Source organism: Drosophila guanche, unplaced genomic scaffold, assembly GCF_900245975.1.
Source record: "Drosophila guanche unplaced genomic scaffold, DGUA_6, whole genome shotgun sequence".
Taxonomy (NCBI): Eukaryota; Metazoa; Arthropoda; class Insecta; order Diptera; family Drosophilidae; genus Drosophila; species Drosophila guanche.
Window position 1 is genome coordinate 170,295 of NW_022995749.1, and position 10,241 is coordinate 180,535.

The 10,241-nt window shown below is 45.6% G+C and overlaps 6 protein-coding genes across 7 annotated transcripts; 4 read left to right on the forward strand and 2 right to left on the reverse strand.

Moving 5' to 3' along the window:
• Positions 1-174: 174 nt before the first annotated feature.
• LOC117585322 lies at positions 175-3,377 on the forward strand. The gene is made up of 6 exons (XM_034274758.1): positions 175-562; positions 626-774; positions 1,246-2,239; positions 2,292-2,456; positions 2,521-2,629; positions 2,698-3,377. Exons 1-6 carry the CDS (start codon positions 502-504, stop codon positions 2,897-2,899), a joined length of 1,680 nt encoding a protein of 559 aa, XP_034130649.1. The 5' UTR covers positions 175-501; the 3' UTR covers positions 2,900-3,377.
• Positions 3,378-3,506: 129 nt separating this feature from the next.
• On the forward strand, positions 3,507-4,559 carry LOC117585328. The gene is made up of 4 exons (XM_034274768.1): positions 3,507-3,584; positions 3,652-3,847; positions 3,901-4,171; positions 4,230-4,559. Exons 2-4 carry the CDS (start codon positions 3,779-3,781, stop codon positions 4,508-4,510), a joined length of 621 nt encoding a protein of 206 aa, XP_034130659.1. The 5' UTR covers positions 3,507-3,584; positions 3,652-3,778; the 3' UTR covers positions 4,511-4,559.
• Positions 4,531-5,239, reverse strand: LOC117585331 (signal recognition particle 14 kDa protein). The gene is made up of 4 exons (XM_034274770.1): positions 5,092-5,239; positions 4,958-5,030; positions 4,781-4,881; positions 4,531-4,716 (listed from the first exon to the last, which is right to left on the reverse strand). Exons 1-4 carry the CDS (start codon positions 5,113-5,115, stop codon positions 4,585-4,587), a joined length of 330 nt encoding a protein of 109 aa, XP_034130661.1. The 5' UTR covers positions 5,116-5,239; the 3' UTR covers positions 4,531-4,584.
• A 120-nt stretch (positions 5,240-5,359) lies between these two features.
• Positions 5,360-7,190, forward strand: LOC117585329 (elongin-B). The gene is made up of 4 exons (XM_034274769.1): positions 5,360-5,781; positions 6,059-6,152; positions 6,278-6,422; positions 6,585-7,190. Exons 1-4 carry the CDS (start codon positions 5,779-5,781, stop codon positions 6,697-6,699), a joined length of 357 nt encoding a protein of 118 aa, XP_034130660.1. The 5' UTR covers positions 5,360-5,778; the 3' UTR covers positions 6,700-7,190.
• Positions 7,191-7,431: 241 nt separating this feature from the next.
• Positions 7,432-8,500, reverse strand: LOC117585326 (esterase GA18864). The gene is made up of 2 exons (XM_034274765.1): positions 7,969-8,500; positions 7,432-7,907 (listed from the first exon to the last, which is right to left on the reverse strand). Exons 1-2 carry the CDS (start codon positions 8,414-8,416, stop codon positions 7,501-7,503), a joined length of 855 nt encoding a protein of 284 aa, XP_034130656.1. The 5' UTR covers positions 8,417-8,500; the 3' UTR covers positions 7,432-7,500.
• A 230-nt stretch (positions 8,501-8,730) lies between these two features.
• On the forward strand, positions 8,731-9,963 carry LOC117585327 (transcription factor A, mitochondrial). Of its 2 annotated transcripts, XM_034274767.1 has the most exons (3): positions 8,734-8,975; positions 9,063-9,641; positions 9,694-9,963. In XM_034274767.1, exons 1-3 carry the CDS (start codon positions 8,911-8,913, stop codon positions 9,818-9,820), a joined length of 771 nt encoding a protein of 256 aa, XP_034130658.1. In that variant the 5' UTR covers positions 8,734-8,910; the 3' UTR covers positions 9,821-9,963. The 2 variants fall into 2 exon arrangements, with proteins under 2 accessions (XP_034130657.1, XP_034130658.1); XM_034274766.1 differs by having other exon boundaries at positions 8,731-9,641.
• Positions 9,964-10,241: the final 278 nt, after the last annotated feature.

Genomic DNA, 10,241 nt, shown 5'->3' on the forward strand with positions numbered 1-10,241 from the left:
ATTTGTGTGAGCAAAATCGGCTCGAAAAACACTACGAACAATTAATTTGCTCAAAAAACAGAAAATCAAAGTTCCGTTTGTTCACATGGTTCATGTTTGGCAAATTTATAACTGTGCCTGTTGGAAATGTTCATATCGTGCCGTGTTTACTCGTGTCGAAAAATTGCGATACATGCCCATCTCTATTTCACACTGCAGCCTGCAGAATTTTGTAAGAACATATTGAAAACGCAATAGAACTGCTATTGCAAATGCTGAACAGATAGTGGAAAGCAGCTCTCCATCGAAATCCAAAGCAATTAAACGTGTTCAGCGTGTATTATAAGCTATAAAAGTGGGTGTAAACTCCGTGCAAAAACGTACACCCTCCCCTCTTTGTGTTTGTTTTTGATAGTTTTTGTTTGTTACGATAATCGAATGGGCGCAGGGGTGGTGGCAAGGGAGCAACGGCAGCACAAGTGACTTTCCACATTAAGCCTATCGACACGGTACATTGCGAAAATGTCTCGCACAGTCCACACACTGACGGTGACGTTGATTTTCTACGCTTTTGTGCAAACAGGTATGGGGCATGGACTCAATAGGCCCACTTTCAGGCCCAAAACTAATGCTTTTCCAATTGCAGTGACAAGTTTCGAGGTTCTAATAAATGCACCCGACCAGGCGCTCATTGGATCCACGGTGAATGTGACTGCCACGCTGTTCGACGGTGACAAACCCGCACCCGAGGGCACCTACAAGTTCATTTGGAAGGACAATGCGGGTCATCGCAAGGTAACGACAGCAATCCACCGGGAAGAACAAAAGAATTCTCGGCATGTTTGCATGACTAATGATTCATTTTGAATTGCAAAATGCATATGCGTCTCGTTTTAACCGATTCGGCCGCTCGTGTGTTTGTTTCTGTGGGTCGGTACGCCCATTTATGCCTGAATAAACCCACAAAAGAAAGTACGTTCCAGGCAGGCATTTCACCTGCCCAAAAGAATCAAACGATCCGCTGTGCGAAAGTCGCTTCTGCTGTGTCAATAGTCACTGAAATTTCCCGGGTCTAATTTTAGAGCTTGACTTGGCGTCAATTGATTTAATGGCGTCATTGCATTTAATGGTAATTTAAGCGACAGTTTTTCCGATCGTGCCTGGTACGCTTTGCGATAAGCGGGCCGTGCTGCCCCGGCTTTTCCCCCCTATTGTTGATTAATTTGCATTTTAAACGCAACTAACTACTGTTTACTTTTATTGCAGGAGATTGAAACAACCAAATCCACAAGCAACTGGACACTGGAGTACACCAAAGAGCACATGCGACCGGGCGAGCGTGCTGTGGAAGTGAAGGTGGAGAAATCCTATCTATTTTGGATATTGGTGGCTGAAAATAAAACGTTTATTAAGCTGGATGACACGCTGGGCGGCCGGCTGGAGCTTATACAGGCTAATGCGTCGCGGCCGCATGACTTTGTGTCCACCCAAGGGGCAGTGAATCACAGCATAGCGCTGTGGCCAGCGGATATAGAGTTTCTGCGGCAGAATGGCTATCACATTCAGACGTACTGGTTTCAAAATTGCACATATCTAGGCATGTCAAGTGCCCTGGACTATCAGGCCACATATCAACAGGCTGAGCAATATTATGACATTGAGGTGCTGGTCGTTGCATCGCTGGACTGGCCGCCCGAGCCCACGCCCTCCACGACCACCACTACTACCACGACGACGACTACCACAACAACATCGACCACCAGTACAACGACAACCACGAGCACAACACCTGCCACAACGACCTCCACAACTTCTAGCACAACAACCCCAGCCACAACGACCACCAGCACAACGCCCAAGCCAGCAACGCGCTCCAAGCGCGACCTCATCCAGGCCATGCACGCCAATGCCGCCATACTTGGACTCAACTTAACCAGCGCCCTGAAGCAGCAGCAGAAGAAGAATGGTTTCTCTGCGAACACATCTGTGGCCCTGGTGAATCCTTTGGGCGTGCGGAGGATCTCCCATCTTAGTGTGTTGCCAGGCGTGGAGCCGCCCTACAACTGCGTGGACAGACAAATCATTGCGCAGGATCCGAAAAAGATCTATGGCTACTTCCAGCATCGCGTTGTGTCCAAGGATCCGGTTGTAAGCTTTGCCACCACCGGCAAGAACTGGCTGCAGCACTGGGAGGTGCTGAGCTTGGATGTCAGCTGCAAGGGTTCGCCGCCATTCAGTGTCTGCGAGAAGGTTTACAATGGTAAGCGGCTGCCCTACTTCTCGCAATAAGCAATAACTTTGTCCTCTTGCAGCACCCTACAATGCCACAGGCAATGAGACATGCAACTTCAATGATGTGTATGACAAGTGTGCGTTTAGCTACAAGCGTTACTTCTCCGAAAGCAAAACCATACTCTTTTTCATCCGCAATGAGGTCTCGCAGACAGTCAATCAGATAACCATCAACATGTACGAGGGTATGTGTACAAAGATAATTTATTACTTCAGTTTTATGACGGCCTGAACTTGTGATATTTCCAGCCCAGAAACAGTCTCAGCTTTCCGTTGTGGTTGTTCCTGTCATTTGCAGTTTGATGGCCGTTATTCTCGTGGTCTTTGGCGTTGCGTACTACATACAGAGGCGGAATCGGTAAGAGTTCAACCAGAGAGAGTTCCACAGAAAGCAATACTAAATCGTATATTAATTTCTTGGCACAGTTTTACCGTGGAAGTGGCCGACTTCAATTTCGGGGACACACAGTCGGTGGATATGGAGTACAAGACCTTCTCGCAGCGCCTCATTGACAGCGTACGCGATGCTTGGTCATGGCCGGGCACACGCCGCCACTCACAGTCCAGCACAGATCTCATGGCCGACGAGCCAAGCAATTCGCATGTTCGCATGTATTCAGGCGAATGAAGGAGTAGTAGAGGCCTTCCTTTATGTTTTCATCTATTCTCTCCCCATGTAAGCATCCCTTTTCCCTCGTCCCTGTCCACATTTACGCACACACTCTCACACACACACTTGCTCATTAATGGCCAAATGTCGAGTAATGGTTACAATCGCAATATCGAGGTGTGCAGCCGAACATCCTTCGGACATATTGCACAAGAGACTGCCTTTGTTCCAGCAGCAAAACTGAAAAAGTTGAACAAAATTATACACTACATTATGTGCATATAAAGTTGTTTGTAAACAAACGAGTTTATTGCTAGCATAGATCTATTTGAATGTTACCCAAAGTATTTAACTTGATTCAAAGACACACAACGTTAAATATTTTGGGTAACAATCAAATTTGCTTTATGCTCACACACAAACATTTAAACACTCGTACACAAAAATATTCATTGTGATAGATAATAGAGAAAAACAGTATAAAGAGGAGTTAAAATACCCGTATACTTATAAAGATAAATGCTACTAAACACAAATCAAAAAGATGTTTTATTTTAAAGGAATTCTATAATTCAAATTCGATAACAGTTATCGATGGCCCACAAGTCCCTCTTTCGATAGTCGTAGATGTAGTTGCCATGTAAGCAAGTTGTGTTGTTGACCATTTTAAATTAACCCATTTATTATAAACAATCCACTTAAAGTGAGCACTTAAACTAGCATATCTTGTAGAAAATTATCAAATGTCTCTGATAAAATTATATTTTTAGTGCTGAGAGACACAACTAGCTTGTAATATGAAAACAAAAATCAAAGTCGAAGAAATATCATCACATCGCATGTGTTATCGATACCGGTATTTCTGGATTGTTGTTGTGCGTTGTATGGATATAAAAAATGTTTTTGAATGATCTTGGACAGCCGCTGATTCTAAATGCGCGGAAAAAGTATGGACCTTTTGAAGAGGTACGTAGGTAGCTCCAATATGTACCCATAATTATTCACACTGAGTATTTCAGCACAATGGAGTCCTTCTGTTGACGTCCGCCGCCTTCGAAGAGCACGAAGTGCCCACAAAATGGTGCGCGTACATCATTGGGTCCGGTGAGAATATGTTTCGGCTGCGATCACAGACCGATGTCAAAGAGATCTACAAATACAGTACTCAACAAGTCATAGTTCCCAACACCCCGACAGAAGTGCACTACGACCAAACAAAGATCACTTTGACGCTGTTCCCAGCAGGAAAAAACAGAGATGGGATAAACATAAACATCTACTGCATAGAGAGTGAGTTTATCCTGTAAATGATGGCCACACAAGTACTCATTGCAGACTCCCATTACAGATGGACACACCAGAGCACTGATTGTGGATGAATTGTCTGGTTTTCTAGATTTTATACCCAAAGGCAGTGCACCCTTCCATCGTGTCCTCGGCGAAGGCATCGATATCGTGTACATTGACGAATCGCTGCTGGGGGATAATCAGCCCATCCACGAAGATCTCTATGCCTTCGTACAGCTGATTCGACCAAAGCACATATACGGGCTACGGGAAAACAAATTGCCCAAGTGGTTGCGAGATTTGTGCGTCCAAAAGGATGTCTATTGTCCCATTGAATTATAGTTAACAAAAACGCACAAAAATTACGAAAGAAAATGCATTTAAAAGGCAACTAAATTCTTTAACTAAACCCCCCACTATCCCTTGGTCGCTTTGGCCTTGCTTTTCACCTTCTTCACACGCTTCAGGCCATCCATTTTGCTCTTCATGAACTGCGAGTACATGCCCATCATGGTGGGCACATCCTCCTGCCGCACAACTGTCGAAATCTGTCGAAAAAAACAAAATTTCTGTCAATAAACGCCGATTACTGTACGCCTGCGGCGTACTTGCCTTTTGAGACTTGCACTGGGCTCGCACCAGGCACGTGTAGACATCTGGTTTGGGTAACGGTGGTCTTCCAGCTCTGGGCACAGGCTTGTTGTTGCCATCGTCTGGAAGTGATGAGGCAAATTAGCGATTCATATGCAGGTGTGCGGAGTGGAATCTTCGCAAGTGTGTGATACTTACAGCGTTTGAACGTTACCGTAAAAGACGAGTCTTTCTTGGCCGCATTCGCAATCTTCTCCAGGCGGAGTATGAACTGTAAGCAAGTGTTTTGTTAGTTATTTCGTAAGGTTTTCAAGTATATTTCATTTATTTACGTTCGAGTTGTCGAGCAAAACCATATTTCGTGGCAACAAAATTAGAAAAAAGTGACACTGACAGTTGATTTGGTATTTTTTAGTAAATTTCTTGCTGTAAACCAGGGCTACAGCAATACGAAATTAGATTTATTCAACAAAACAGGGACAGATTAATAATACAAAGTTGCTGGAACAAGCGGTACAAGCGGTTTTGCGACGAAAACTAAAGTGAGTATTAATTATTTATCGGCATACCACGAAATGTACACTCGCTGTTTGATTGTTTGACCAGGGTGTGAGCTCACACTTGAAACACGTTGGCAGCACCGCCAAATGATTGGTTGAGAAAGCAGCAGCAAGGAGGAACGGGCCTGAAAAAATCGTAAAAACTACGAAAACTTACAAGTGCGGGGTTAGAGCGGAAAGCTGTTGCACGGCGTACAATTTGGAAACTCTGGACAAACACTTCCACGGCCAGGATCAAGAGATTGCAGCAGCAGCGCTCCGACAACTGGTGGTGTAAGCATAATAGATAAAATCCAGCCGATCGAACACCTACGACCGCCAAAGGAAGCGCCGCCCACGCCACCAGCAGCATCGGCCAGCGCCAAAAACAGCAGCAGCAACAACAACAACGTAGTGGTAGTAACCTTTGAGCGCTCGCAGTAGTAAACAAAAGGCAACTAACAAAACAAACTTGGAAACATGGTGAGCGTGCCCACAAAGCCGGCCCCGGCCCTCCAGCAGCTGCAGGACGACGACGACGACTTTCGGCTCATCAAATACATATATGCACGCACACACACACACACAAACACACATACGCTCACGCACACGCGGACGTGCCTAGTGAATAATCGTGACATACAAAAGTGCCGTGCCTTGCGCTGCCGCCGTCGTCGTCGTCGCTGCCGCCGCTGGTTGATTCACTGAACTTTGACCGAAAGAACCTTTTTGTTAATCCACCACCCTCCTCCCCTTGCAGGATGTATTCCTGATGATCAGAAGGCAGAAGACGACGATTTTCACGGATGCCAAGGAGAACACAACCGTTGCCGAGCTGAAGCGTATGATTGAAGGTGAGCGAAAGAGCGTGTGCGTTGCGTCGGTGTTTTCTGCTTGTTTGTTCCTATTTATAGAGCAGTCGATTTGGTTGTAGATGAAAACATAGATTGATTATTAAGTAATTTGATTGGTATTCTAGGCATTCTGAAAGTACAAGTCGTCGATCAGCGGTTATACAATCAGGACAACGACATCATGGAGGATGACAGCACGTTGCAGGACTACGGTGTGACAGTCTCCACGGCGAAGGCACAGTCGCCGGCGCAGCTGGGCTTGACATTCAGGTATGGGTTTTAATAACGCGAGCTTGCCCGAGAGTCGCTGATAAGCCAGGTTATCAGCTGTCGTGTGTGCACGTGTCCCTCCCCTCATTTGAGACGAATGCGAGTCAATGCGAGTCAATGCGAATGGGTTGGATTAATGTATTTATTTTTTCTTTGCTCTAGAAATGATATGGGCGACTTTGAGACACTGGATATGACGCCATACTCAGCACCGCCCGACTTACCCGAAGTGATGAAAAACCAAGAGGCCTCAAACGGACAGGAGGCAGTTGCATAAATTAGAATCCAAAACCATAATTAAACATCCATCATGAGTAGCAGCAGCAGCAGCGGCAGCGGCAGCAGCAGTAACAGGCAGACATTGAGAGCAGCTAAACCCGTTCCCCCCATCTGCTATCCGTTGCTTGCGAGGGATAAAACTTAGTTGACGCCATACGACAAAATAAATTGGGGGATTTACTAGCAGATCTACGCTGTTGCTCTCGCTTGTCCCATACAAAAATATACAAAAACAAAACAAAAAACAACCGAAGAGTCAACGCTCGATGCAATGCAAAATGTTTCGAATTGTACTACGATTTTTACTCTCTCTCCTTCCCCCCTCTCTCTCTTTCTCTGCCTGAACAAATAACTAAACTAAAAACCGCATTAATAACAACAACACAAAACAGCCTGCAACCTGCAGCAACAATAGCTAAATATGCATTTTTTGTTCGTTTCTTAGCGAGAAACAAATTTGATTTGAATACAAAATTATTGTACTTTGGATTTGGGATTTAAAATATTTCGGCTTTAGTCTTTATCCGCAGTTTATTTGTTTCTTTTTTTTATGAAATTTATACGAATTTGTTGAAGAAAAACTAAAAAAAATACACGAAAGTCATACAAAAAAAAAAAAAAAATGCAATCCTCAATCCTTCGATCCAAAAGCAGTGAAAACGGTGAATATTTCAACAGTAAATTATTGGGATCCTAACTAAATATTTTTATTATAATTTATAATCAAATTATTATTTTTGTAATAATAAGATTTAATTATTATTAAAAAAAAAAACGAAAGAAAGAAACGAAAATTCCGCTAATCACTATCGTCCAGATCGGAGCCAGCGGCCGCCGTTGCAGCGGCCACCTCAGCATCATTGGCATCGCCATCGTCGTCGCTCTCAACGAAGGAGACACTGCTGCTCTGCTGCAGCTCCAGGTGCTCCAGGTACTCCTGCAGTCGATCTTGAAAGAAGTTGATGTACGTTTGCTTCTGCTGCGCCGTGGCCGGGAAATAGTGGCCGCCGCTGTGCTCCAAGACCTCGACATTCTTAAAGTGTGAGGCCAGCGATGCGCTCATGTCTTTGGGTATGATTTCATCGGTGAGGCCATAGATATGGAGGGTGGGAATGCTGATGGGCTCTTCGTAGGCGCTCATATGTACCAGACTGCCGGAAACAAAGCCCGAGGAAAGCACTGCAAACTCAGGCCGAATGGACGTCACTTAAAGGGGTAGAAAATGGACATTAACCATTGAAATCATCCCAGCATCCGATCTGCTTACACTTTTTTTTGGCCAGACCGCAGATCAAGCCCACGAAGCAGGCACCCTGGGAGAAGCCGAGAAGTCCTTGGAATGGCCCTTGTGTCTTCCAGGCCTCCTCCACGAGCCGCAGACTCTCTTGGAAGCCAAAAGCCGGTCCTCCCTTGTTGGTGCCCTTGAACGTGCCATCGTCTTTGTTGGCCCACCAACTGCGTTGCTGGGGTACCGGCTCGGCAGCAGACTCTAGCGGTGCTGCAATGTGTGGCGCAGAGATGAACACAAATTCGGCATATTTCGATGTAAATTTTCGGAATGATCCGAGTTTGTTTTTGAAAGCATCGCCGTCTTGGCGGTATCCGTGCAGGCACAGGACGCGTACTCTCTCGGTGATTTCCAGTTTTGGTTGCTGTTTATTGGAGCTGGCACGACTGGAACTGGGCGCTTCCACTGCTGCATCATTGTTGGTCATCTTTAGTAATCTGTTTATCTTGGGCTTAGTTAACAATAAAGGCTCGCAAATTTTCAGGTTAACCGCAGGCAGCAACAGCTGTAACATGGCAGCTCTGTGGCAGTGTTGCCACAATTTCGGGTCATAAAAAAGCTAGAAATAGCCAACATAATTAATGTCAGCGGTGACGCCGATAATTGTTTTTAAAATAGCTATAATTCCCGGTAGTGGATCCCGCATTTGGCAATAGAAAACGCTAGATCTAGTGGGAAAACAGCTGAAATGCGAACACTGCTCTGTGGTCGGGATATTAAAACTATCGATTATGTTTACTAAACAAATCCAACAAGTTGACAGCTCTACATCCAGCAAATGCCGCATTTTTTACGTAAATCATTTTAGCAACAAATGCAACAAGTTTTCCTTGCCTTTTCAATCGACAACATTAAATCCGTATTCTAAGCGAGCTACAAGAATTAATTCACAGCTCTATAGCAGGAGAACAAAGCCTCAAAATGATTTATACAACAACGCTATTGTCGCGTGGGTCCATCATCGGATCGCTAATCAACAAAGTCAGGCAAGTTGTAGCCAAAACTCACGACTCTTCTGCACATCCCATTCAAATCGACAAACAATTTACACCCACAACATCATGCGCCAACAGACCCCTGGCCGTTGCCAACCTCAGCAACAGTCCCGTGCAGCAGTCAAAGACACTCGAGGAGCAGGTGGGCCTACCACCGCGTCCCAAGAAGCCACTGACCCCGTATTTCCGATTCATGCGTGAGATGCGACCAAAGCTGATTGCTACCAACCCGAGCATAACCACCATTGAGGTGGTGCGCCAACTGGCAAAGAGCTGGGTGGATGCAGACACCAAGCTGAAGGAGCGTCTGCAGGTCGAGTTTAAGAAGGACCAGCAGGTGTACATTGAGCAGCGTACAAAGTACGACGCCACGCTGACTGACGAGCAGCGTGCCGGCATCAAGCAGCTGAAGCAGGACATTGTCGAAGCCAAGGAGCGCCGGCAATTGCGCAAGCGGGTCAAAGAACTTGGACGCCCCAAGAAGCCGGCCTCAGCCTTCCTGCGCTTTATCGTCAGTGAGCGCGTGAATACACCGCAACCGCCACAGCAGACGTACCGTGAGTGGCATCAGAAGACGACGGCCAAGTGGTCCCGCCTCTCCGATGCCGAGAAGGCCGTCTACCTTCAAGACACACGCAAGGAGCTCGAGCTCTACAAGTGGGTTATGCTCTCAGTACATGTAGACCATTTGCTAACGTTTGATTTTCAGAAAAGCCATTACCGTTTGGGAGGAGAAAATGATACGCCTGGGCCACATCGATGTTGTGCGCCACGGCAACCTGATTGATCCCCCAGAGCCAAAGACCCGCAAGGCGCAGCCCGTCAAAGAGAAGTAATCTTCTCTATCTACTTGACACGTGCCTCCACGCCATCACCATTTTTCATTTCTTCGTATTGTTTTTCTTCGGCAATGCCGCCGCTTTCATCGAAAATTGTTTATGTTAAGCATTAAAGTTTAAAATTTAGAATTGTTCCTGCAGCTGCAAGTAAATTTTAGTAACTTCCTGAACTATGTACATAGATTCAGCATTAAATATATGCATAGTTTTGTGAGAAAACGAAGCTGGAGCGTGTCTCAATCACAGGAAGTTTAATGCTTAATCTAGCCTACACAATTCGTAATCTTTGCCTCGGCCAACGTGTTGCGTGTGTGAAGCAAGAACGTGGCATTGAGCAGTTACAATATAATCGAGTGACTAACGGAATGGGAATCCGTTAGCAACACGTGTCTGAGTCTTACGGGGTTAAGATCACACT